We start from the raw sequence: 27785 nt of genomic DNA, 5'->3' as shown, positions 1-27785 counted from the left end.
AGGAAGCTGATTTCCTCATGAAAAAAGACCCCAGGACCCCCTATTTTTATATACTACCCAAACACACCAGCACCTGGCCGCCCAATCGTTTCAGGTATTGAATCCATACTTGAATACTTGTCACAATCTTGTGACAATGTTTTGCAACCGCTGGTTGGGCAAATACCAAAGTCCGGAGTCCTCGCAGGCAGGGGTCTTAGAGCCTGGGGGCTGCTTGCCGGGGTTTCCTGCCACCCGGCCCTTTGATCCTGTGAAGTTGGGTCTCGAGGGATCCCAGACACCCAGCATACGTGGAGCCAGCCCTCAGGGAGGCCGGAGGGCGATCGAAACCCATCTCCAGAGAGGTCAGAGGTGTGACTGAAACTACTCCTCCCTATCTTGCTCACGGGTAGTCCTCTAGCCCCCCCCAAACGGGCATGGCGCGTCTAGGGCCTAGGTCTCACTGGGGCCGGGGTCGGCCATTTAGGTACAGGGGAATGGTTACTGGTGGCCTTCAGGGGTGATGGGGTGTGGGACGTCCGACTGAGGGAGGATAGATGGCGGGTACGGGGGAGTCTCGTCCTTTCTGTGGGGTCATGGAGGGAGTGGGTCAGACAGGGGCAGTGACAACCAGGGATCTTGGGCGGTGCAACGGTCAGGGAGGCCCACGCCACAAGGCCGGGTCTAACACACGTCCGTCCCCCCTCCCCCCCCCGCTGAAAGTCGGGGAGAACTAACCATCCCCTTGGGGGTTCTCTACGCTGAGGCGGAAGAATCTGGAGAGGCTGTCAGCGTGGTCTGTACCAGGGCGATGTTCTACAGTGAAGTCTCTCCCCTGGAGGGAGATTGACCATCGCAGCAGTTTGTGGTTCTCTCCTCTCATCTGCATCAGCCACCGTAAGGGTCGATCAGTTTGGACTCGGAAGTGGGTTCTGAACAAGTAGGGCCGCAGCTTCTTTAGAGCCCAGACTACGGCGAATGCTTCTCGCTCAATGGTGCTCCACCGTTCTCGGGGTAGTAACCTCCGGCTAATGAAGGCTACGGGCTGATCTAGGCCTTTCTCATTGAGCTGGGATAGGACTGCCCCAATGCCATGCTCGGAAGCGTCGGTTTGGACTACAAATTCTTTTGAGTAGTCGGAGGCCTGAAGCACGGGGGCGGTGCACATAGCGGTCTTTAAGGCGTCAAAAGCCTCTTGGCAGCAGGTGGTCCACTGTACTTTCTTTGGCTGCTTTTTAGAGGTTAGTTCTGTGAGGGGGCCCACTAGTCTGCCATAACTTTTGATGAACCTCCGGTAGTAACCTGTGAGTGCCAAAAAGGCCCTGACTTCTGTTTGGGTCGTGGGGGGTTCCCATGCCAAGACGGCATCGATCTTAGGTTGGAGGGGGCGACTTGACTGCTTCCGACCTGGTGCCCCAGGTAAGCCACCGAGCCTTGCCCAATTTGGCACTTGCTGGCTTTGACTGTTAGGCCTGCCTGGCGTAGGGCCATCAATACCTTCCGGAGGTGCTCTGTCCATTGGGAGCTGAACACAGCAATATCGTCCAGGTACGCAGCGCTGAACTCTTCCAGCCCGGGCAGGACCCGGTTAACCAGTCTTTGGAAGGTGTCTGGGGCATTTTTCATTCCAAAGGGCATCACCCGGAAGCGATAGTGCCCATCCGGGGTGGAAAAGGCAGACCGCTCCTTGGCTCACTCTGTGAGTGCAATTTGCCAGTACCCGCAGGTCAAGTCGAAGGTGCTGAGGTAGTGAGCAGACCCGAGGCGGTCAATTAGCTCATCTGCGCGGGGAATAGGGTGAGCGTCGGCTCGGGTGACCGCATTGAGCCCCTGGTAGTCCACACAGAACCTTAGTTCGGGGGCGACACCGGGGGCAGCTGCTTTTGGAACCAGCACCACCGGGCTGGCCCAAGGACTGTCAGAGGGCTCGACCACCCCCAGGGCTAGCATCTTGGAGACCTCTGCCTGGATGCAGGTCCGGACTCTGTCAGGGATGCGGTAGTCTCTGTGCTGTACCGGCAGGCTGTCCCCCGTGTCCATGTCATGGACGCACCAGTCGGTGACCTTGGGGACAGGGGAGAAGAGGTCTGAAAACTGCCCCAACAGTTGGCGGCAGTCTTCGTGTTGCTGTGGAGTGAGGGGGAGGAGAGGCTGACTCCCTCTACGGAGCCATCTTTCTCCTTAGCACACAGGCGGTCAGGGAGAGGCTCTGTTTCCTCTTCCGCCCCATCGTCTGTGGCTAGGAGCAAACTCAACTCCGCCTGCACGAAGTGAGGCTTGAGGCGGTTCACGTGGAGTACCCTGAGGGGGTTCCGAGGGGACTGGACGTCAACTAAACTGGTGGCTTGACTCTTCCGCTCCACGACTTTGAAGGGCCCAGTCCATTTGTCTTGGAGGGCGCAAGGTTTCACCGGAGCCATCACCCAGACCTGCTAGCCCGGTTGGAACTCAACCAGAGTGGCATTCTGGTCATACCAGCGTTTCATTTCCTCCTGGCTCTCCACGAGGTTTGCCTTTGCAAGCTCCCGGAACTGCAGAGTCTGGTTCCGGAGTGCCAAGATGTATCGAAACACATCTTGGGGCAGGTCTCGGGCGCTGTCTCCCAACCCTCCTTGACCAGACTAAGGGGTCCCCGGACGGGGTGTCCGTAGAGCAATTCGAACGGGCTGAACCCCAAGGATTTTTGGGGGACTTCCCTGTAGGTGAATAGGAGGCAGGGTAGGAGGACATCCCACTTGCGCTGGAGGGGCTCTTCGAGACCCATGATCATCCCCTTTCGATTCCGGTTAAACGGCTCAACTAGTCCCTTTCCTTGGGGGTGGTACGGGTGGTGAATTTGTAAGACACCCCACATTGTTGCCACAAGGACATCATGTACTTCGAAATGAAGTTAGTACCGCGGTCGCTCACGACCTCTCGGAAAACCTACGCGGGAAAATATTCCCATCAAGGCCCGCCATACCACGGGGGCCGTCACCGTTCGGAGGGGAATGGCCTCGGGGTACCTGGTGGAATGGTCCACCAGGACTAGGATGAATCGTTGACCCGGAGCGGTCCTGGGATCCAGAGGTCCCACAATGTCGATCCCCACTCGCTCAAAGGGGGTACTGACGACGGGGAAGGGTTGGAGGGGAGCCTTGTGCTTACCTCCACTCTTCCCGCTAGCCTGGCACGTTGGGCAGGACTTACAGTGGGCCTCTACGTTGGCTCGCATTTTTGGCCAATAGAAGTGGGTGACAAAGCGGTGATAGGTTTTATCCTGGCCCAAGTGTCCCGCCAGTGGTACGTCATGGGCCAGGCCCAGGAGGAAGTCTCGGAATCGTAGGGGTACTACCAGCACCTGGGCTAACCCTAGTTCGGCAGACTTCTGCTCACTGTACAGGAGGTAGTTATCCCAGTAGACCCAATAGGTTCCGGACTGATCGCCTGCAGCTTGGGCAGCAACCTGTTGCCGGGGTCCGATGAGGGAAGGGCAGGCAGCTTGCTCCCGGCAGAGCTCCTCCAGGGATAGGCCCCCCTCGTGGCGCCACTGTGCCAACCCTGGCAGGTCACCCAACTCGGGGACCTGTGCAGGATCCGGATAGAAGGGTCCGTCGTCTGGGGTGTGTTCTCCTCCCGTGGTGAGATCGCCGGGCCCAGGCAGCCCGCCCCTGTCCTCGTCGACCGGTGTTTGGCTTGGGGGTTCGGGCTCGACGCCCCCGAGGGGGGGGGGCAGTCTGGCAGACATGGATCGAGTGGTGGCGCACACCAATTCAGGTAGGCCCATCATCCCTAGGTGGGCCTTTCGTTCTACCTGCCCCCACAGGAAGCTTTCTAGATCGTTGCCCAGTACAGTCCACAGGCTGGGAGGTTCGACGGCCACTCGCAACGTGCCGGTCACCCCCCCCCCCCCGCCCACCACTCGAAGGGTATTGGGGCCATTTTGCAGAGGCTCTGAGTTGTCAGAGGAAATAATGGGGCAAAAGACGTTTGGTAGGATCTGGTCCTCTGTGACCAGGTGATAGCAGACAGCTGTGAAGCTCGCCCCGGTGTCGCCAAGGGCCCCTACTCTGTGCCCATTGACAGTCACCCACTGCTGGTATTTCTTTGTGTTGGCGGGCAGGGGGGCTCCAGTGATCATTTCTCGGTCTCCTAGGGAGACCAGGGCCATGGCTGCAGGCTTCCATTCTTCTGTATACTCCATCTCCTCTCCTAGGGCCACTCTGGCCATTTGTCGGGCTGGGGGAGCTGTCGTTGTGGGCCGTTGGTACATGGGACACTGGGGGTCACTGGCGTAATGACCGGACTGTTGGCATCTGTAGCAGGTTATATTGACTCTGGGCCCTTGCCTGCTTGGTGGGCCTGTGCTGGTTGGAGGAGGGTATGGAAAGTGCGGGGGTTGGTTTCTTGGGGGGCTACGCTGGAGACCTGACTGGAATTCCCTCTGTCTTCCTTGGTTTCACCCCCCCCCCCCCTCTGGCGGGGAGATCCCTGACCGTTGAGCGCGTAGTTTCCCACGGGGCCCCAGGGGACCCGGGTGTTAACCCAGCGATCAGCTTCGACGGCCATCTTCCGAGGATCTGTGAGCTTGCTGTCGGAGATGCTGGCGTAACTCCACAAAACAATTCGTGGACAGGTGTTCCCAAGCGATGAGGTCGAACAGTTCTTCGACCTTGCTACCCTTGATCCACCCTTCCAAGGCCCTGCTGTAAAAGTTCACGTACTCCACCCATGTGGTGCCAGGAATCTTTTTGCAGTTTCGGAATAGTTGCCGGTACATCTCGGGGGCGAGCCCATATCTGGCTAATAGGGCCTCTTTCATGTGGCTGTAGGAGTCCAGCACTGTGGATGGCAGGTCTAGCAGGGTGTCTCTCCCGTCTCTCAGGAACCGACCCCACAACCCGCCCCCCAATCCTTCTGTGGGACTCGGTGGGAGGTGAAGGCTACCTCATAGGCCTTAAACCATTTCTGGATTTCGTCATTTTTGTAATACTCCTTCACCACATCCTTGGGGATGTGAACTTTCGGTTCCACCGGGGAAGGGGTCTCTCTTCCCCAGGGGCCTAGTTTCCTCACTACTCGCCTTGAGCTCGATCTACTTTAGGCTGCGCTCATGCTCCAGTTGTAGTTTCTTCCCTTCGTGCTCTCGTTGGAGTTTCTTTTCCTCCAATTCCCCTTGTACGCGTAACTGTTCCACGGCTAACTTTTTCTCAGCCAATTTTAGTTCTCCTATCTTCAGTTTGGCCAGCTCTAGTTCGTGGCTGCGGTTTCTCTCTCGGTCTGCTAGTTCTTCCGGGGACAGGGCCCCCCTCTGATGCGTTACTTCGTACTGGGGTGCTGCTGCTTCCCCCCGCCCCCCCCCCGGAAGATTCTGGGTTCGTTTGGCGGCTCCCCCTCTCCTCAGTCTCCTTCTGTTTGGGGAAGGGGGGCTCTGGACTCCACCCAGGCCTTCAAGGCTTTCTGAAAATCTTCTTTGGTGCTTAACCCAGTGGTAGCGATTTTAAAGTCCTTATAAAACTGCTTTAAGTCTCTGTGCATTTCTTCCAACTGGTCCTCTTAGAACGTAGGACTCACATTGGTTCCAGTGGGACTCATGGTGGTTCTTTCTTCCGTCTTTGTTCTGTAGTGCGTCAGCCGCTTACTGTACGATCTCTAGATGTCAGCTCGGATCCTGTCGCTTGCCGCCAATGTTAGAAGGGGCGATCCCAGGGGGGCACAGAATATGCTTCTGACCACCCTGTGACCCACCTCTCCTAGGAACACTGCCTAGCACTGGCGGGAGACCCTTCAGGGGAATGGTCTCGTATCTAGGATCGCGCCCGCTAAGCTCGCACCACTCGACAAAGGGACACCACACAGTAGAGTTTCTGCAGAACAGGTGCTTTTATCTATCAGAAGTAACTGGACCTTTATGATCCGCAGGTCACGTATTTACAATCAGAACAAGGGTTCATAAAGTCTCGGTAAGGTTAGGGGTAGCAGGGCAGTCTCAATGCCCAGGGTCAATGCAAAAGCGTATCCGGCGCACAGCTCTCAATCCACAAGCCGGGGGATATGGTAAGGTCAAGGGTCCAGCCGGACCAGAATATTCTCTCGAGCCGCGACCAAGTCAGCAGGGCTCGAGCAGGAATGCACAGGAGTTCCTTCGGTCTGTGGGGAGCCGCGATCCAATCAGCAGAGCTCAGGTGTTCTCCCTGTTCAAGGGAGCCGCGACCACGTCAGCAGGGCTCAGAGGGTTCAGGCCGATATTCGTCTCTGCCAAGCTTGAGCCGCGACTATGTCCGCAGCGCTCGGAGGGTTCAGGCAGATGTTTGGCTCAAGCTTGGCAGAGACTGACTATGTCAGCAGGGCTCGCCAAGAGTTCCCAGTTCAGGTAACATTCTTCTTTGTTTCGTTGAGCCGCGACCACGTCAGCAGGGCTCTCTTCATCCAGGATTCTCTTTTGATCGCTCCAGAGCACCCCTTGTTATAGTCCTGGTCTCCTTTGAAGTCCGGAGTCCTCGCAGGAAATGAAATTAGATTTGTAAAGCGCATGGCTGCTCGAGAGCGTCCCAGCGCTGAAGAACAAAGAGCAGACTGAGGGGGGGCACCGTTAATCAGGGGTCAATGGGAAAACAATGTTTTAAGAAGCTTCCGAAACTTCAAATAGCTGGATTCCGTTCGAATCCTGCCAGGAAGGGCATTCCACAGCATTGCCGTATTCACAGAAAAACGACGGCCTCACTCTGGGGACCTTGGCCAGATTTCCGAAATCAGAACGGAGGGCCCGAGAGTACTTGTAAGGGCAGATCAAACTCCTAAGAATAGGAGGTCCCTTACCCTGGAGTGACTTGTGGGTGATGCAAAGAGATTTAAATGTTATTCTCTGATATATTGGCAGCCAGTGAAGAGATCTCAGTGCAGGTCTGGCTGAGGATCTTATTGAAGAGCCGGTAAGCAACCTAGCTGCTGAGTTCTGAACACGTTGGAGGGTGTTGATGGTTGCCTAGGGTGCTGCCAAAAACAGGGCATTGCTGTAGTCCAGTCTAGATAGTATTCACCCCTGGATTAGCAGTTTCCTGGACTGGAATGGCAAGAGTGGAAGAGCCTTCCGCACAGACCGGAGTAGACCATAGCATATGCCTGCTGTTTTCTTCGCTTGGGTCCTGAAGGTCTGGTCCCGCTCAAACCACACCCCTAAGCTTTTAATTTCGTCTTTCGGTGTGGGAGATCACCCAGACAGGGAGGCCAGATGGACTTGGGTAAAGATGTTAATTGGTGGTCCACGGGCATAATCTCTGTTTTGGCTCCGTTCAATTTGAGCCGAGAGCTGGTCATCCAGGCGTGTATTCCCGAGAGGCAAGCAAATAGATTTTCCGAGCACCTCTCTTGTTGGGATAGCGAGATGACTAGTTGTGTGTCGTCCGCATAGTTAACTATTTTAATCCCAAAAGGAGTAACCACATCCTCCAGTGGGGCCATATATACGTTGAAAAGAGTAGGGCTCAATGAGGAGCCCTGAGGGACTCCACACTGGAGGGGGGTAGATCTGGGAAGTGCGCTGCCTTCCCAGATCTGAAAGGTTCGGTTACTCAAAAAAGATGTGAGCCATTGCAAGGCCATGCCCGAGACGCCTAGTCTAGCGAGGCGCTGAATTAAGATTCCATGATCCAGTGTCAAAAGGTGCACTTCGATCCAGGAGGATCGCGACAGCAGATCCTCCTGAATCCAAGATGCACCTTGCCTCTTCAGCCACTGCTATCAGGGCAGAGTCGGTGCCCTGACCAGGGCGGAAGCCCGTTTGGGAATTGCGCAGCAGCTTATTGGTTTCCAAAAAAGAGCAGAGGTGCTGATTGACCATTTTCTCCACAATTTTGCTTAGGCCTGGTAACAGCGATATTGGGCAGAAGTTGGCCAGATGGATCCAGCCCTGTTTTTTTTAGGAGGGCCTTTACCATGGCCTGCTTCCAGCTGGGGGGGGACACCACGGGTGAGGGAGGCATTTAAAAGTTCAGTTGCTAAGGGGGCAATGGTGTCTGAAATCCGCTTAAGAATATACATAGGCGTGGGATCAGACGGGGAGCCACTTTTCAAGGAGGACAAAACTTTACAAAAGTTTTCCCTGGATATACAGGTAAAAGAATCCAGAGAAGGGCCAGAGGTAGGGGCAAAATGGTCTTCAGAATCCGGAATTGGCGCACTATATGGTACACTTTCTAGAATATTTTTGATTTTAGTATCAAAAAAGTTCGCTAATTGGTTACATCTAACTTTTGAGCCCTCCTGCCTAATAGGGGGGTAGGGTGCCTTAAGGAGTTCTTTTACTATCTTAAAAGTTTCCCTAGACGAATTGGAAGAAGTTTTAATTTTCTCTTCGAAAAAGGCAGCCTGGGCTTTTTTCAGGGAGACTTTATAAAGCCTCATAGCAGATATGCTGCTTTATTGTTAGAGGCCCAATCTTTTCGCCACATGCGTTCCAGATTTTTGCATGTTTTTCTAAGATCTATGAGTTCTAACGTGTACCATTCTTCTTTTTTTTTCTGGGTAGAACCACATCCAGGGAACTATTCAGCCAGTTTCGAAGATTTATATCCGCCACTAGTGGATCTGGCTCCGGCAGGGGAGCTGTTCAAGTGTCAGGGTCAAGCTCTCCAGGGATAGCTTAGACCAAGCCCTCTCTAAGGTGCGAGGTACTATCACTCGTGGTGGGTCCATGCGAGTTTTCCATGCAAACGGGACTAGGAAATGACCGGACCATGGGAGAGGGAGTGGAGGGCCAGAATCAAGCTGAGTGGTATTAGAAAATATTGGATCCAGAAGGTGTCCTTTGGAATGAGTGGCCTCTTTATTTATAAGATTCAGCTCAAAAGATTTAAGGTCGAGCCTGAGATCAGCTGCCACCTTATCGTTCGGGTCATCAAAATGTAAATTTAGATCTCCCAATATAGTAAAATTGGGTGATGACGCAGCTGCAGCTATAGTGGTATCTAAAAGGGATCCTATAAACTGTCTTAGGCCGCCCGGAGGGCGATAAATAATGAGACCTGACGAGGAATTATTAGGGGTAATTTGAATGATGAAATGCATACTTTCTGAATCAGTATATATGTGTATATGTATATATATATGTATATATATATGTGTATATGTGTATATGTGTATATATATATATATATATATATATATATATATATATATATATATATATATATTTCATTCCTACAAGTAAACCTGTCTTCATAGACTATGGCAAGCCCACCTCCCTCCCCCTGTGGCCTGTGTTGCCATTGAATGAGGAATCCCTCCGGAAGAGCGCTAGCAATGTCAAACTCTGAATTGGGGATAACCATGTCTCTGTTAGAAACAATATATCGAGATTACCATCCTGGATCATTAGGTTGATCTCTAAAGCGTGCTTGGGTAGCGACCTACAATTGAGAAGTGCCATGCTAAGTTGACTTGGAGCATGTTCACCAGTTTTATTTACCTGGGTGATTTTAGGACATAGCCAGTTTAGGCAATGTAAGTTATCAAACCTCTCAAGCTGACCACATAACCGGCCTACCTTATGTCTTTGCTGAGTGAGCTCATCCCTAGAGTATATCCTGCGGTGTTTTAGGGCAGCGGACAGTTTCTGGCCCTAAGCCTGGTCTGGCCCGGACGGGCACAGACTGGCTTGCCTCTGGCGCGCCATCGATGCGCCCGCTGCGCGGACGGGAAGTGGCGTTCATTTTGTAGTGTCTGGGCCGCCAATCGCCCGCAACACTAGTGCGCTAACCTCAAAGTCTCCTAAGATGGCGCCCGAAGTCTGCGCCCGTGGGATAGCTGCCTGAAACCTAGCAGAGCTCTAAATCGGCCCCCGGTTACCTCAGGAGCACTGAGGAGTTACCCACAAGGATCGCAATAATGACCAATCTGAGCAAGGTACGTAATTTTTAAAATAATGAAAAAGCATCAAAATGCGTGGATTAAAAGTAAAAGCCGCCTAGGAGCTGAAGAAAGCTAAGTATGAGTGTGTGCGCCCTGACTCCCGGCTTTTCGCCTCAGGAGCCCTGAGTTCTAATGAAGTTCGCGTGGCCTTCCTGGTCCAATTTGTAGTGTCTGGGCCGCCAATCGCCCGGGAGGGGTCTTAGAGCCTGGGGGCTGCTTGCCGGGGTTTACTGCCACCTGGCCCTTTGAAGTTGGTCTCGAGGGATCCCAGACACCCAGCATACGTGGAGCCAGCCCTCAGGGAGCCCGGAGGGCGATCGAAACCTATCTCCCGAGAGGTCAGAGGTGTGACTGAAACTACTCCTCCCTATCTGGCTCACGGGGAGTCCTTACCCCCAGCCGGGCATGGCGTGTCTAGGTCTTGCTGGGGCCGGGGTCGGCCATTTAAGTACAGGGGAATGGTTACCGGAGGCCTTCAGGGGTGTGGGGTGTGGGGCGGCCGGCACCGGGAGGATAGATGGTGGGTACGGGGGAGTCTCGTCCTTTCTGTGGGGTCATGGAGGGAGTGGGTCGGACAGGGGCAGTGACAACCAGGGATCTTGGGCGGTGCAAGGGTCAGGGTCGGGGGCGCTAACGGTCAGGGAGGCCCACGCCACGAGGCCGGGTCTAACCATTATGAACGCTGAAATCATGCGTAATCAGACTCCTGACGCTGTGACCAACATTACTGCCTTATTGAGAGTACCACCATTCGTGATCTCTAATACAACCGCCCGAGATTATACTCTATGGGCAACATGTCTCACACACTATATCGACCTTGACTCCCGTTGAATAAAGTGGCATCCTGAAACGCCACTCCATTATGGCCGCCAAATCTTTTACACACCAAATGACCTCCTTCCAATATTGCCGCTAAACCCGAGAGACCCCGAACGACCTCCTTCCAACATGGCCCTCGGGTGGGTTAGCACTACATGCAGTAACCTTCCCAACGCATTCACCCTGCCTCCCACCAAGGCCCGGTAGGAGTGGGTAGGTCTACAGACTACGTGCTACTAGCACTAAAGTGAGTACTGTGAGTTGAAAGGATGCATGTTGAGTGCCTTTTACCCCGGAAGGATGCGGATTCCTGCTACCTGTTACTAATTGGCTCCTCAACCACTTTGGGCTAATGTTGTGTCGACATGTCTGGGATGTGGTATTAGCGTTATTTATGGCCCACTCTATGCACCTCTAATCCCGACACCCTGCATTGAATACACATGTTTTGCGTGACAAAATTGCTGTGTGCAACAATGTTGTGGTCGACACATATGGTATGCTGGCACCAGTTTTTAAGCGAGCCACTCAATCCACTGCTAACCCCCGTTTTTGTAATACACCTATATTGAGCACAAGCCACGCAGGATAACTCTAATATTGTTAAAATAAGAGTACGCTGTATTTCACAAAGTATGCTTACTCGATTCCACACCATTCTTGTAAGCAGCACTTACCTGGCCTACAATAAAATTCTTTGTGGTCAACAATTGTCAGGAATTTGTCTCCAATATCATAAATACCTGATCCTCTACGACTTTGTAAGCAGCGCTTCCACTGTAACGCGACCCACATGTGATCCAAGATGTGGGTCGCCATTGATGAAGTGTTAATTTACATTCTAGTTAATCAACCTTACATTGCATGGAATTGGGAGGTCTCTTCTGAATATGTGGTTGACTCCAAATGCATTTAATGCTACTTTTCCATCGTTTTTCTCTCCCGCTCCCTTGTTTATTCCAGTACATGAGGAACCCCTTGTGTTTATAACCTACCGGGTACTGTGATGCCTGGTTAGTCCACAGTTCTGGGTAAGTCCTTCTCCTCTCGGCAACCCTTGTGTGTGCCACAAGGGCTGAAGTTCACGCTAGTTCACCCTGTGCACTCACCGTGTGGCACCCTGTTTTTAACTGTTAACTGTTTGATGCTCACCACGATATTCTGGGAGTCCGTTTCTCACAGGGCATATGGGAGAATTCACCAACTACAATTGAACTACACTTACCTATTTGATATATTCTCTCTCCGCAGGTAGCTCCAGTACTACCAGGTATCTGATGAGTTAGTCGTATGGTTGATGCGAGTGTGCAGCCACAACACCATTTTAGTTTTAGTTGTAGATAGTTTACCCCTTGTTTGGTCCTGACGAATCACCCACAAACTATTCATTTGGTGAGCAACATGTTGACCTACTACTTATAAGAGCGCCACAACCTGAGACATAACCTCAGCCTAGAGCCTTATATCTTTTGTTTTTACTTGGGGTAGGAGACCCTTTGATTAAAGTTGTCGCAGGTACTCCCAACCCTATTTTACATTCACTCCAAATACACATTCATCTATACACACCAGGCCCCTCACGCCACTTCACCAAAAGGCTGTTGAAAAAAGATCTCCGTTAAAGTGCCCCTACTAGAAGACTACAAGAAATATATTGACCAAACTCAATAATTGTGTCAATTTTTTTTAGATAGATTTGATATTGATTCTCTGGCAGCTGTGGAATGGTCCCGGTATGACTGAAGTTGCATGGTTGGTGGGTGTATTTGATTTGTATGCTATTGGAATGTCCCAAAGGGAGTTTATTCTAGACTAACGTCATTTTGGTGTCCTGTCCCTTTGGGTTAGGTGGACTCCTCTCTCTTTGTTAGAGAATCTCATTTCAGAGGAACAGCATAACTCTATTGAAGACTTTCCTTGGGCCTTTATGCAGGAACTGGCTAAAAGAACTTTGTCCCCCCTTGGAGTACAACTTCAGTTACTTCCCTCTTTAGCCTTCCATTGTGGACTCACCATTGCATATGGTTGACACGTTTAATTCTGTTCACCGTCAGTCACTTCATTACTCAACAACCTAGCTTCTGAACTCTAAGTCTACCCCTATAGGTCTTGGAGCAAGTGCCTCAGGTGCCCACTGCCACAATGGTTAATCTGTTCTGCTGCATGCTCTCATTGGTGAACCGTAGTGCTTTCAGTGCAAGGAAATACGTGTTGGAAGGTTGTTCTTCCAGACCCTTGTATGTGTCAAGCATACTGCTCTGCATGAAAGACCATCACTGGTCTGGACAAGTCTTGCAACCTGCTGTTTTATGTATGGTATACCGTAACTTCAAGGTGTGCCCCCTTCCACCTCTGCTATGAGATACTCTGAGGTAACAGTACGCCTTGCATAACATGCAGGTTCGTAAGATGTTTGTCCAGACCGGAGATAACTTTTACTATTGAGACGCTAGCTTGAGACCCATACGACTCTGGGAAGGTCTATCAAATTTCAATCATGAATGCCTGAGGAAAGTGTCTCCTCCCAGTAGCCAGTGTGCCACCCTGCACTTGTTAGTACTTGCAAAAAGTGTCAAGTGTCTTCCTAAACAGGTGCCATTTGGGCAGTTAGGGGAGGGAGCCACAAAGGGCATAAAACGTTCATGGCACATTGTTGCTTATGCCTAACGATGAAGGCTTAAGCAGAAGTAGGTAAGCAAAATACCAAACTCACTCCTATCTGAACAGAGAAAAAGCAAAGACTTTCAAAAGAAAATCCAATAGGATATATGATTAAAAGAGCAATAATTAGGGACAACAATAGTAGCAAGTGGGTGTTAAATGCAACACAGGAAGGGAATGAATGCGTTATGATGCCTTAATTTCTTATCAATGCGTACTTTATATCTGATTTAAACAGGAACTGACATCACAGGAACTGACACCTATAATCTTTAATCGGAACCCTTAGGCAAAAACTCTGGACAGACCAGAATCGTGGAAAGGGGCTTGTATAAGGCTTGGCCACACTCTTTTTGTCCCTGTTGTCAATTAGACTCCTGAAGAACCCCAAGCTTGATTTTTTTTCCTCCGATGCAGGGCTTTATACTCCAACCACTGTGCTTCCCTTTTGATTCTCTGTGCAGTTAGCAGAGCCCAACTTTGGATGTCCACTACTGCTTAAATCAAGTGCAGTTTAGCCCACGAGGATGCCCAGCCCTTTGCAGAGTCATGGGATGCACTGCCTGAATTACACAATAAGTGCACCATCTTCTGAACATTATGAAAGCTCCTTGAATGCATGCAGCACAAAGCTAACTGCAGAGCTTTTGAAATTTAAGATCTATTTGGCGCATGTACCATTAATTAGTGGAAATGTAATGCCAGAGATGCATATGAGAAATCTGCGTGTTGGCAGATTTCTTTGCAGCGCTCTTCTTGAATCAGGTTTTTTTAATGGAATATGTTGCTTGAAGAGTCCGGAAGGTATATTTACTAGATGTGTCTGTATAGTGTCCATTTATAAAGAGCTCCCAATTACAAAACATGATCTACTTTTCAAGTAAAGACACTATTAAACGTTTTTAAAGTGTTTTTTTTGTGTGGTTTTATTTCATGTTGTATCTGAACAAGAATGTTGTCATGGGTGGTTGAGTGGTCAGATGTGATATCATCGGACCACCTTGCAATTCTGGATGCGTTTGTTGATGGTATGTGTTCTTCCAATGCCAAGCTCAACTGTACTGTTTCCTCTGTTTCCAGAGAGGAAAGATCTTCATTGTGGATTTTAAGATCTTGGAAGGCATTCCTGGAAATATATTGAATGGTCGTCAGCAGTACATGGCTGCTCCCTTGTGTCTTCTCTACCACTCGCCCCAGGATGAGATGATACCCCTAGCAATCCAAGTAAGGTTTTGTATTTGAGCCATCCGGCCTGTCTAGAACTTTGACATTTCAAGACATTAGTGAATAGTTAAGAATAAATGTGATCAGCATTTTGACAATGTCACCTGTTACTTGATCGACTACTAGTGTTCCTATTGGCTCGAACCAACCAACCTCTTTACTCTCACAAAGGTTTGCCTTTATGACAACGGAGGGTGTTTTGTACTATGGAGCTGGTCTTTACCTATTTGATATTTTAACTGCAGAGTTCCAGAAAAGCCTTTCCTAGAAAAAGTACATGCATTTAAACTTGCATTGGACAAAAAAAGAAAAGAAAACCACTCCTTAACTTCCCTCTAAATCAAACACCCTTCTAGTGTCTTGCATTTTTTACCACTAATAGTCAGTTTATATTTATCACTGTGCATACATGAAAAAGATCTTTTACGGAATACTATGAGGCAGTGTAAATATCTTTTCCTCTGAGCCTATTTCAGCGCTCATACCTAATTCTCATCTGTGCTCTACCACGGAGTCTTTATCAGTATACATGGGAGATGTTCTTTGTGTGAGATGGCTGTTGCTTGTTCTTTGTGTAAGATGGCTGTTGCTTTCCTCACCAGACCAATTTCTTGTCCTTTTTCTTTCTCAATTTCTAGATGGCCTCTAGCCTTCTCTTAAGCTGTTTGTTCCTCTTTCCTACCACTAGCCAAAATCATAGGCTTCACATTCACTTATTTAAACCATTGCCCACAAATATATATATTATACAATATAAATATATAAATATATATATATAAATATATATATCACTCTCCTCCATTCGCCATCAGCGGGGCACTTTGTGGTCGGGTGCAGCAACGTGGTGGCGTACCGCGATAAATATCAGGCTCCAATTTTTCCTTTCATAGTAAGGAAAGAAATAGCACTCACGAGGGTTTCTTGGCTCAGCAGTAGTTTATTGACAAACGTGTTTCGGATTTACATCCTTCGTCAGTGTCGCAGTTTCTAAACTATTTACTAGCGGCCATTTTTATTAAAACAATGTCACGTGTTGTATGTGGTAAACGACGGACTGAGCAAGCCCTCAACCTAAACGGGCGCCATCTTAGAGCAGTAAATACTGCTCGAACATTATATCTTTTATCCAAAAAACACACTGGTTGCATATACCAATACATTAGTTGATTCATGAGCATGATTATAACATATATTATGTTTGTAAAATATCGCCGTGGATCGGCAATGCAGCCTCAAGTATCTCGAGGCTGTGTCCTATATTACCTATCGTTATTCTGCCGTGAAACTGAAAGATAGCATCCCCTATGGGGAATTTCTGAGGATTAAAAGAAATTGTACCGATGATAAGGATTTTGAGGATGCAATTAAAGGAAGTGTAGAACGTTTTCAAGCCAGGGGTTATAATATCGCTCTCCTAGAAAGTACTTTAACAAAAGTCAAGAAACTAAGTCGGAAAGAACTACTGACCAAAAGGGGTAAATCCAAAAAAGGGGTGGGGAAATTCAGGATAACCACCTACTCCAAAGAGTCGAGTAAAATAAGAAATATCTTAAGAAAAAACTGGCATATTTTAAAAACTGATGCCATCATAGCCATGGATATCCCTGCCAATCCTCTTATTACCTTCAGAAAAGCTCGTTCCTTAAGGGACAGCTTAGTATCTAGCCACCTTGAAAAAATCACCATACCCACCCAAGGTACCCTTAAAGACATGAAGGGATTTTTTCCTTGCGGAAAATGTAAAGCATGTACCGCAAGTAAAAGAGTCCTTTCATATCCGATAGATGGCTTGAAAAAACGGAAACCGATTAATAAGTTCATGACCTGCCAGACGGCCTTTGCCATCTACTGTCTTGTGTGCCCCTGCGGACTAAAATACGTGGGGAGCACCATCATGGTGAAATTAAGGGTACTGGAGCACATGCGTGCCATTAAAAACAAGGCTTTTAGTTATCCTGTAGCACGTCATTTTGCAGTAAAACATAATAGCAACCTGGATCTGCTGCAATACTATTGTTTGGACTGCTTACCTAATGACATCAGGGGTGGGGACCGCGTGTTAAGGCTAAGAAGACTTGAGTCTCGTTATATCATTGATCTGGGGACTAAGATACCTAATGGGTTAAATGGTGGAGAGGATTTGGCTGTTCATTTAAGTAAATAAGTACAAACAGTGATTGTAAATGATGAAATGTGATCTTTTTAATGACCATTTAAATATATGTCACTATGTGCTCTTTTGGCCGATCCACGGCAGAATAACGATAGGTAATATAGGACACAGCCTCGAGATACTTGAGGCTGCATTGCCGATCCACGGCGATATTTTACAAACATAATATATGTTATAATCATGCTCATGAATCAACTAATGTATTGGTATATGCAACCAGTGTGTTTTTTGGATAAAAGATATAATGTTCGAGCAGTATTTACTGCTCTAAGATGGCGCCCGTTTATGTTGAGGGCTTGCTCAGTCCGTCGTTTACCACATACAACACGTGACATTGTTTGTTTTAATAAAAATGGCCGCTAGTAAATAGTTTAGAAACTGCGACACTGACGAAGGATGTAAATCCGAAACGCGTTTGTCAATAAACTACTGCTGAGCCAAGAAACCCTCGTGAGTGCTATTTCTTTCCTTACTATGAAAGGAAAAATTGGAGCCTGATATAAATATATATATATATATATATATATATATATATATATATATATATATATATATATATATATATATATATATATATATATATATATATATATAATTTTTTTTATACAAAATGTATCAATGCTTCCTGCCTTCAAGTAGAAAATATATTTTTCAAGGGGACCGACCCTCTTGCATATATTGCGCTTGATTCATAAAGATTATTCTAGAGTACACTGAAGAATACGTCCATCTACTCAATGTCCAAATAATTATGAAATAGTTTGTAAAAGCTCGAAGGAAGATTGCTTGCCCTCTTTAGTGTACAAGTTTCCCATACTGGACCTAATCCATATGAGTGGATAGTCACCTAGTTTAGCAGTGTCTGTTACCCCACTTTGCGGTTGGTTTACATTTGTGTCTTATCAATGGGTTCAGACCATTTGTCAGCTGATACTTTCGTCCTGTGGGATTTCTGCGAATTAAAGAATGTGTAATAGAGTTTGCACTGTTCTTGGCATTCTTTTTCAGTAAACCTCATTTTAAACAGTTTCAAAGTCTAATGTGTTGTCTCACTCGTGAGCTGAGTTCTGACCGCAGATGCTTGGTCAGTAACTATTAAGTCTAGTAACTGGCTCTTCGTGCATCTTACTCTGCAGCTAAATCAGACTCCGGGTCCAGAGAATCCCATCTTCCTGCCAAGTGATAATGAGTGGGACTGGTTGCTTGCCAAGATGTGGGTGAGGAGCTCCAATTTTTCCACCCACCAGGCTCTTTCCCACTTCCTGCATACACACGTGTTTGCAGAGGTGTTCTGCATTTCTACATTGAGGCAGCTCCCCATGGCTCATCCTCTCTACAAGGTAAGGACAAATTAGACCGTTCAAAGAGACTGTTAATTCCGTGTTCAATAAATGGATGCTCATAGGTCATGCTGCCCAAGCATTGTTTGGTACAAAAAAGCAAGACAATGAGATTCTTGGAGGACTGGGCATTAACAGGGTGTATGGCTATATGTTATAGAGGAGAGGCAGTGAGAATAGAAGATCTGTTTAAAACCACCACTGTACCTATATCTCTAATAACTCACCTGGTCTCTCTTTAGCTCCTGATCCCCCACCATCGCTACACTTTGCAAATTAATGCTCTTGCCAGAGAACGCCTTATTGGACCAGGAGGATCCTTCGATAAGGTAAGATTAGAACTCCTACGTGAGACCACCTGTTTTTTGGGCATTCAAGAGCGGCTGTGATTAACATAAATAACCTAATAAGCATAGCATGTAACACTGTAAAACAAATGTTCACTCTTCAGGCTCTTGACACTGAAATAATATGTTTGTTACTCAACTCAGTGGTACTCATTTTATTGAACTTTGAAGTGTGAAATGCGAAGTGGAATATCCAGTATTCAAACCTATGACCACAAACTCCAACATAGATCCCTGTAGTGGATGCATTAGACAACAAACCTACCAGACACAGCTATATGAGGTGTATGGAATGAAAGCTATGATCCCATGGTAGAGGAGCACAGAGTTCAGGAACAAAATACATGGAACCTGCTTGGAATTAGATTAGCTTTTTCACTACCTTATGACATGTTGTTTACCTGACCCTATTAAACATAATTACAGTGCATCCGCCTGCTGTATTTTCACACAGGCTACTAGTTTTCTCTTTACCCAAAAAGTATTTTGTTGAATATTTGTGAGCAACAATCTAAAGGAATGTTTCCAGTCCTTCGCCCCCGCCCTTCCCCCCCCCGCCCCAGACAAATACAAATCATCCATAACTGATGTAGAATGGGGGATTCTTGTTTGGTCTCCAGGCCCCTGAGTGTAGACAAGTGTTTGTACTTGATAAAATAAGCTTTGTAGATCTCCCATGTCAGTACCTTTATCGCTCCAGTACTTTGCTTTAAGTCGTTGAGGAAGCACATACAGTGGATTGTGATTTAATCACTGTATTAGGCACTTCTACTTGAAGTAAAGTAACAGTTCCATGAACTATCACTAATTCCTAAATTGTTTCAATTTGTTTATCAGAGGCTGTATCTGAGTAGGGCTGCTAATCCTCAAGCGAGAGGAGACCGTCATGACATGGAGGCTGGATACCTATTTTCTGCTTTTCAATCTATAGAAGAACACCACATAACCCTTGACAAACTAGTTCAACTCATCGATACCTTGCACGTTCTGTAGACAAATTATATGTCCCCTGTCCTTTGGGTGGATAACTCCCAACCTGGGCAGACTCGGATAGCTTTGACCAGTATAGCCTACATGCAGGTCCTCATTGTGCCACTCTTGTCCTTACTCATAGATTGCAACAACCATGCCATCGGTTTTCCGGTATATGGCCTCTTGGATTGCCCTGGCTCGTTCATAAATGATGCTTGTTAGCCATTGATTTCGATATTCTCACAACATCTTTCCTGTGGGACTTGCAGAATTGTGGGCATTATGCTCACTGGAGAAAGGCCTTCACCAACCCATATTTTTCTTCACCAGTTATTTCACAAATGGGAAGAGGGTGAAGCTATTGTCATTATATATGATACACATCAATACCTTGAACATGGCTATCATAGTGCTATCACACGCATTTACTACCATGTATTTTTGGTATTGAAACATTCAATAGAGCATTTTCCATACCATATTGGTCTCTTAAAATGATAGTGCACTGAAGCACAACATATAAAATGAATCTGGTGCAAACCCTAAACTTCAGACTCTAATATACTGAGCTTAGTATAGAAAAGCTTCAACATGGCTGTGTATGGCACCCACTATTGGCAGACAACACAAACACATTAGACACAACTCCAAACACTTGTTACTAAAGAATCTGGACTCCTCCTCAGTGCCACTACTTCACAAGGAACAAATTCTTCAGCCGTCATGCCCAAAACAGTCAAATACACACCATTTGTAACCCAAACTCAGTCTATCTGTAACCAAAGGCATCTGGATTTGGAATGCATTAACAATTGGACAAATACTCCAACAGCACCTCTGTGGCGTATTGTACACCCAAAGCTACATGAGTAAAACATTGGCAAACCCCCTAGATACAGAGAAGAAGGCACTATCCAAAATGTATAAAGTGATGACTTTGGTCCAGGAGTAAAAGAGTCAGGAGCAGCCTACAAAATGGATCTAACCAGAACCTGTAATTTTCAACCACAGAGCACTGCAATAGGAGTAGCAGGACTTGCTGAGCTTATATCAAGAGACATGCAGGCCGTGACCTACACTTCCATTTGCATCCCGGACAATCTCAAATCCCGTGAGGTTGAGTGCTTGCCCAACTTTTACTACAGAGATGATGGGTTGAAGATCTGGTCTGCTATCGAGAGGTGAGGCATGATTTTTGTCCCTAGTTTTCTGGCTTTCAGTGATTGCTTATTTTTGGGATTTTAATGGAATGCCTTGATCCAAAGCATTGTGTGTGTAAAATGTGAATAACTTAGTAATTAATAAATAAGAATATTTATGATTGACAGATTGATACCAAAATTCAAATCCGACACAGCAACCAAATAGCTAAAAGAAGGAATAAGTCATGTATAAAAAAAGATTTGACCTGTTAACATGGGAGAACGTAAAAACCTTTAACTCCTCTCGCAGTTTGGGGGAGAACAGCAAAGCTCTGGAGAAGACACTCGAAACCTTGGGAAGAGTTGTCCCCTCACTCCATTTTATTGTGATATTTGATCCACTGATTTTATTTTCCAGATCATTGTCCTTAGTTGTGCTTGTCTAGTTCAGTTTATCACAAATACTACTCCCAGAATGCATTAGCTTGTCAAATGGAAACAAAGGAGTGGCAATTTCTTATCTAAACTTTTTGCAGAGGTTGGCAAACCTACCGATATACAGGTAAGGAGCAGATCAAAAATGGGTTAATGGTTGATAAATCAAAGATCACTGACTTAGTGATGTGCTAAGTATTTATTAGGCTATGAAACTGAAGCCCATAAGGGGTAAGAATTCCTTGTTAAATTGGCTAGAGGGAAAAACAAGTAGCCATTTGGCCCGATACACTAAATAGGAGTTCATTCAGATTAGAGTCTGCAATCGTTTAATGACTCCTAAAATGGGTTTACCGTCCTATACTGATTCACTGTGTGGGAGGGGTGTGTTGCACGTGTCCCTTTTTAAATACCCAATCAATATGAAATGATTGAAATCCATTTGCAAAACATTGAAACATTACATACTCCCCACTTGAGGTGGTAAGCCATTTAGAGTAAGGGGGCCTGCTGAGACCATCTCCCCTTTGCAAACGTAAACGAAAACTTGTTCTGGAATAAGCCGCGGTCCATGGGAACCACTTCAAACTTTTAAACTTTTCTAAAAAATAAAACTTTTTTAAATGGAACTAAGTTTCTTTTGAGGAAAACTGACTTCCTAAAAAAATACATTTATTTTATGTATAGGCGAGCAGACCGGGTGGCTTGCTAAACTTAGCAGGCTTTAATGTCTGCAGCAGACACAAACTGTTACACAGTTGACCTATGAATCCATGCTGAATAAATGGGATGAACTCTTACTTTCTTTGAGGTAGAGGTTGATCTCTTTTGATTTGGAAATTGTTCCATGTGGTATTGCATCCATTGACTCTACTCCATTTTTTTTCACCCTCTCAGCTATGTGTCTGGTATTGTGGGCTGCTACTATAAGACTGACGAGAGCATCCAGACGGACCCAGAGCTTCAAGCGTGGGTGGGGGAGATCTTCAAAGAAGGCTTCCTGGAGAGAAAATCCTCTGGTATGATTGCTTGAACTTGTTGACAAGTGTTTTTGTTCATCCTACCCATTCACATTCTTCGCCCTGATTATGGTTTGATAGCAGAATCACAAAACATTGAAATTGCTTGTAAGTTCAGGTTTTATGAACTTTTATGCTTTAAGTGCCATCCAAATTGAAGAAATTAAGTTTCTAGCACAGTTTGGAATTCCTTTTCTGTGTGCACTTCTAATTTGGTATTCCAACAAAAATGCTAATTTAGGTTTCAGAACTCATTCTGATCTCGAATTAGGGCTCCATGTGTTCTATTTTTACAGATAAATACAGACAAAACTATTTATTGTCCAGTCTTTATTTACTTATAACCCCTCGGCTGCGCCGCCGAATTTTGCAGAAGTGCGGCACTTCCGCAAAACGGGTGGGGCCGCGTCGGCCATTGGCAGCATGGAAGGGGTTAAATACAAACTATGGAAAATAGGTCGTCTTTGGGTGATTTTTTTTTTTTTTTTTTCTACAGTCCATCATGAGTGACCGGTCAGTAGGAGTAGAGACAGAGGTAGGGGAGATGTAAAAAGAAAATAGATTTCCCAATTAAGTGCAGATCTACAGTTATTAATGCTATGCTACAATTCAAGGGTTTTCAGATAACGCTATTGCAATGTATACTGCTGAAACCTTTTGGACATTCAAATGCAAGTAAAAATGTATCAGTCAAAGGTGGTAAAATATTAATTGCAGCTTCATTTATTTAGAAAACCTAAAATAAAAATGGGTAAATACTGAAAAAATGGGCAAAAAATAAATATGGATAAATAGACGGAAATTTTGAAAAAATAGTACCATAAAACCTGGAGCCCTATCTATAATTCTGTGCCAATTTTCAATGTACAACAACTCAGAAAACCCTATTGGCAATATCATTAGATTGTAGCACTTTATTAAATCTGTATAAACATTGCCAAAATTAAATACCCTGCATACACATCATTTCAATCGTACAACTTCAGGCCTACCATCTCCTGGCACATGCTGCACAAGATCGGACTCCGATAAATGCGTTATTAGTCTTCATAAAATGTTTTCTCATATTCTTTCAGGAGTTCCATCTTCGCTACAGACCCGCCCTGAATTGATCAAGTATCTGACTATGGTGATTTTCACAGGTTCTGCTCAGCATGCAGCTGTCAACAGTGGGCAGGTAATTCTGAATATGCTTTTGGTATTGTAGGTGGTGGGGAAAAATGACCAAGGGAATGCAAGTGGCTAGAAAACGAATGTGTACCATATAAATCTTAAAAAGGTTTGTGAGCAAACAATAGCAGGGTACAAGGCGATCAGTAGAGCACTGAGGTTGTGACATTAGAAGTTGAGCTGAGGAGGTCCAGAGGCTTATCAGAAGTTATTGCTCTAGATGGGGAGGTTCAGGGTTTCATAGAACAAAGTCTTCACTAATGTGCCTAGTGCACCTTTGGACAGCTGGAGCACAAGTCTGGGTGGAGACCACTGGGACTGACTTTACTCATGGCGAGTCATTGCGAGGGTGTTTTTCCCCATTGCACCCTAGCAACAAGGCCCTGTTTTGAAAGATGGTACACTACCAGCTGAGGAAGAATGCCTCAAATGGGAGACTGAATATTCAGATATTTTTGGAAATACCGCTTGGTCTGGAATTACATGTATATAAACTCTAGCTGACATTCTGACTCCTGACAAATACTTACTTTTCCAACCTGCCCTCCAACGATGATATGCTCCTTAGAAAGCGAAATTCTTTTTTCTTATAAAGCACTGTGACAATCCTAGGTCTATTGGCACTATGTAAATCTACTTAAAATCACAAGTATTAAATGTTTTCTTTCTTTTGGGCTTGTGCCACTGTAGTTTGATTTCCTTGGCTGGATGCCGAACAGTCCCAGCACAATGCGCCAACCTCCTCCCAAGACCAAAGGCACAGCAACCCTGGAAAGTGTCCTTGAGATCTTGCCCGAGGTTGGCACTACTGCCAACTCAATGGTGACTGTCCGGCTCCTGAGTACCGAGCCTGGTGACATGGTAAGCAAACTATTCTCTCCTTGTGTATGTTAGTAATCTCAAGTTGTGGGTAAACGGTACCTCTTTGTGACTTATTAACTCCGCCCTGCCAAGTTCCACAGATTGGGCAATATACTAATGCATTTGAACAGGATCTGTGCATTACTGCTGTTGGAAAACTAAGAGGATTTGGTCAAATGGGTATTTAAGACTAAACACCCCAACTTACAGATTTCGTCCTCTAGAATTTCTGATGGCTCTTGACAGGTTAATGGACCTTGACCACTGTGTTCAGAATTGGAGCTCAAACAGAACGTACATGTCAAGTATATCATCAACTGTCAAGTTCTTTATTTTGAGTCCATGGTGAGAGGTATGAGTAGTTTTTAAGATTGTATTTTCTTATTCAAGTTTAGGTTTCTGATACTTCATTTGTCCAATATCAATCATGTTACAGAATTGATAATCGAAAAATATAGTTAGTGCAGATCATATTATAATGTGCATACAGCGTGTTCCATAAAGGAAAGAATCCCTATTCTAGGAAATGGGGCGCAAATGATGTCTGTCAGAACCCATGAAGAGCTACAAAATAAAGGCAAGCATGAGATTAGCATACAGCTAAAATCAATAATACCAGAATTCCTTTTAAAGGGAAAATTAAGCTTTGGCAAAGCCAATGCATTCAAATCATAAAGCTTGGGTTTCAATAAATGATAAAAGAACACAGCCTGTCATTTACTGCTGTGAGTCTCAGATCTGCCTACCATCGTACTAAATCTCTCAAGCTCTGTCCGATTTGCCCTCATCCCAGCTGATCTGCCACCTTTCTCCTCTCGTACTCAATCTCTACTGAGCTCATCCCAGCCGATCTGCTTCCCATCCGAATCTCTGCTGTGATAAAGGAATATGAATCCAAGTCCAAATCTCTCAATCTGCAGCTCTTCTGAATCTCCTAAACGAAGTACGCGTTTTTAAAGCAGTAATTCAAAGTTGCAACATGTGGCATGTTCTCTGTTTCCATTCAATGGAAATTCCGCATTCTTCAAATGGCACATCTTCCCCTTCCTGCGATCCACACGCCATCCATCATACGAGCAGGCTATCTTCTTTGTTCCCACACTTTGATGCTTATTTTAAAATGATTTAATTTCTCAACCTCCTGATAAAGCAACTGTTTTAACTGAACACACAATCTGTAAGCTGCAAAGAAAGCATACTAGCAGGAAGTCATTAAACAATATATGGTTAGTGTATTTTGAAATAAGTGTGCTTTCTGTCCTCTATGGCAAATAAATTAGACATTAATTTGGTTATGAATAGGGCTATGTTTAAATAATATTCTATCCGCAACAAATACCTTCTCATGAATGTTTCAAGGTTACAGACACATGCCACAAGGCTACCCCGAAACGCACACACTGCCCCTTCACCTGCCGGAACTGCAGCCACACCAGCCTCAGAACCGACGAACCACCGGCCAAACAAGACCCCAACCACCTCCGATGCATCCTACTGAATACTCGCTCCGCACGCAAACACGCTGTCGAGCTCTGGGGCCTGCTCGACACAACATCCCCGGACATCGCCTTCCTGACAGACGTGGATGAACGATTCCTCTGCACCAGACATCACCATAGCCATCCCAGACAGCTACAAGATCACCCGCAGAGACCGCACCAACGGAGTCGGAGGATGAGTCTCCATCATCCACAAGAACAGCATCAGGGTCTTGACTAGCACCGAGTAACAGATGCTTATCAAGATCCACAACATCAACCACAGACACCCTCGTCTACCGACCGCCCAGACTACGTCCCCAGTTTAACGATTCCATCACAGACTTCCTCAGCACTCTCACCCCCTGACCGCCACAGACTACATCCTCCTCGGAGACCTGAACTTTCACCTTGAGAACGACGACGGCAACACCTCAACCTTGACTGATAACCTCGGACCGAGGCAACTCGTCACCACGCCAACCCACTCCGCTGGCCACCCGCACGACCCCGTACGTCGCCTTCAACCACACCACGGCTGCACCCAACAGATCCCCCGCCACTGCAGGAGCAAAATCACTGAAGATCAACTTCATGCAAACCTCACTCTCAGCCCACCCACCGAACCCTCCTCTGACGCTGCCCTCCACCTCAGATGCTGGATCGAGGATTGCGCCAACACCTTCGCCCCGCTGAAGAACCCTCCCCACCCCCCCCACAGAGACACCAGCAACAGGGCCAGCTGGTTCACCCCAGAACTCCTAGCCTCCAAGCAAGCCTGCTGGAAGCTAGAGAAGAAACAGGGCAGTGAACAGACCCCGGACAGCCTCACAGCACACAAGGACGCCATCCGCCACCACCACCACCACCACCACCTCCTCAAGGCTGCCAAGAGTACCTCCTTCAAAGACCACCTCGACAACAACGCACACAGCAGCAAGGAGCTTTTCTAGATTGTGAAGGAACTCTCCAACCCCAGCTCCAACACCAACGACATCCCTGTGCGACTCCCTCACCACTTTCTTCCACCGAAAGATAGCAGACATCCACGACCGCTTCAACACCCAGGCCCCAACCTACAGAAACACAACACTCTCCTCACATCGACTACGACCACCTGCTAGCCTGGGCCAGCGTGAGCATCGATTACACCATCAAGACCATGAGCACAATCCATTCCGGCTCTCCATCAGACCTACTCCCGCAACACGTCTTCAACAAAGCAAGCAGCTCCATCGCACCCCACCTGCGCAACGTCCTCAACCTCTTCCTCGAGACCGCGTCCTTCCCAGAAAGCTGGAAACACGCCAAAATCGACGCTCTTCTAAAAAAAAAACAAGGCAGACCCAAGAGACCTCCAGAACTTCCGGCCCATCTCTGCTCCCGTTCCTGGCCAAGGTCATCGAAGATCATCATCAACAGCTAGCCCAATACCTCGAAGAAAACAGAATCCTGGACCATTCTCAGTCAGGGTTCCGCAGCAACCACAGCACCGAGACCGCACTCATCCTCTTAGACCTCTCCGCCGCCTTCGACACAGTCTGCCACTGCGCGCACCACTCCACGCCGCAGGGATCAGAGACCAGGCTCTGGAATGGACCACATCCTTCCCCTCAGGCAGAACCCAGAGCGTCCGCCTCCTCCCTCCCCCCCCCCCCAACCCCATTCCGATCCGAAGCCTCTGATCATATGCGGCGTACCCAGGGCTCCTCCCTCCTCCCCCAGCCCGACACTGTTCACCATCTACATGGCCCTGCTTGCACATGTTGCCAGACAGCACGACCTCAACATAATCTCTTACGCCAACGACACCCAGCTGATCTTCTCTCACTAAGGACCCCGCCAAAGCCAACCTCCACGAAGGAATGAGGGCCGTTGCCGACTGGATGAGGGTCAGTTGCCTGAAGCTGAACTCAGACAAGATGGAGGTCCTCATCCTCGGATCCAACCCTTCAGCCTGGGATGACTCCTGGTGGCTGACAGCACTAGGGACAACCCCGACACCCACAGACCACGCACACAACCTGGGAATCATCCTCGACTCCAAGCTCACAATGACCAAGCAAGTCTCCTCCTCCTGCTTCAACACCCTCCGCTAAGTATGGGCGGAAAATTCGTTCCGCTCACGGATTTTGTGATTTTTTGGCAATTTCGCGATCTGCGCTACATTGCCCAACAATTGGCGAGTTGGCGTTTTTTTTTTTTTTCTTGTTCTCTTCAAAAATACAATCTTGTGCGTGGCATTGACTTACCATGATTCTGCGTTCGCTGATG

The 27785-nt window shown here is 47.1% G+C and overlaps 1 protein-coding gene across 3 annotated transcripts in view; it reads left to right on the top strand.

Annotated features, from left to right (window-relative positions):
• Positions 1–27785, top strand: part of LOC144799564 (hydroperoxide isomerase ALOXE3-like) — a 422558-nt gene that overhangs the window by 382900 nt on the left and 11873 nt on the right. For all 3 annotated transcript variants that reach the window (XM_078670933.1, XM_078670934.1, XM_078670932.1), the window contains exons 7-13: positions 14431–14574; positions 17884–18087; positions 18330–18416; positions 20418–20587; positions 21881–22002; positions 23079–23179; positions 23863–24033. In XM_078670933.1, coding sequence (XP_078527059.1) covers positions 14431–14574; positions 17884–18087; positions 18330–18416; positions 20418–20587; positions 21881–22002; positions 23079–23179; positions 23863–24033 — 999 coding nt within the window. The remainder of the gene's footprint in view (positions 1–14430; positions 14575–17883; positions 18088–18329; positions 18417–20417; positions 20588–21880; positions 22003–23078; positions 23180–23862; positions 24034–27785) is intronic.

Source organism: Lissotriton helveticus, chromosome 12 (genome assembly GCF_964261635.1).
Source record: "Lissotriton helveticus chromosome 12, aLisHel1.1, whole genome shotgun sequence".
NCBI lineage: Eukaryota > Metazoa > Chordata > Amphibia > Caudata > Salamandridae > Lissotriton > Lissotriton helveticus.
The sequence above is the reverse complement of the archived record's forward strand: the minus strand, read 5'-3'. Positions and strand labels throughout refer to the sequence as shown.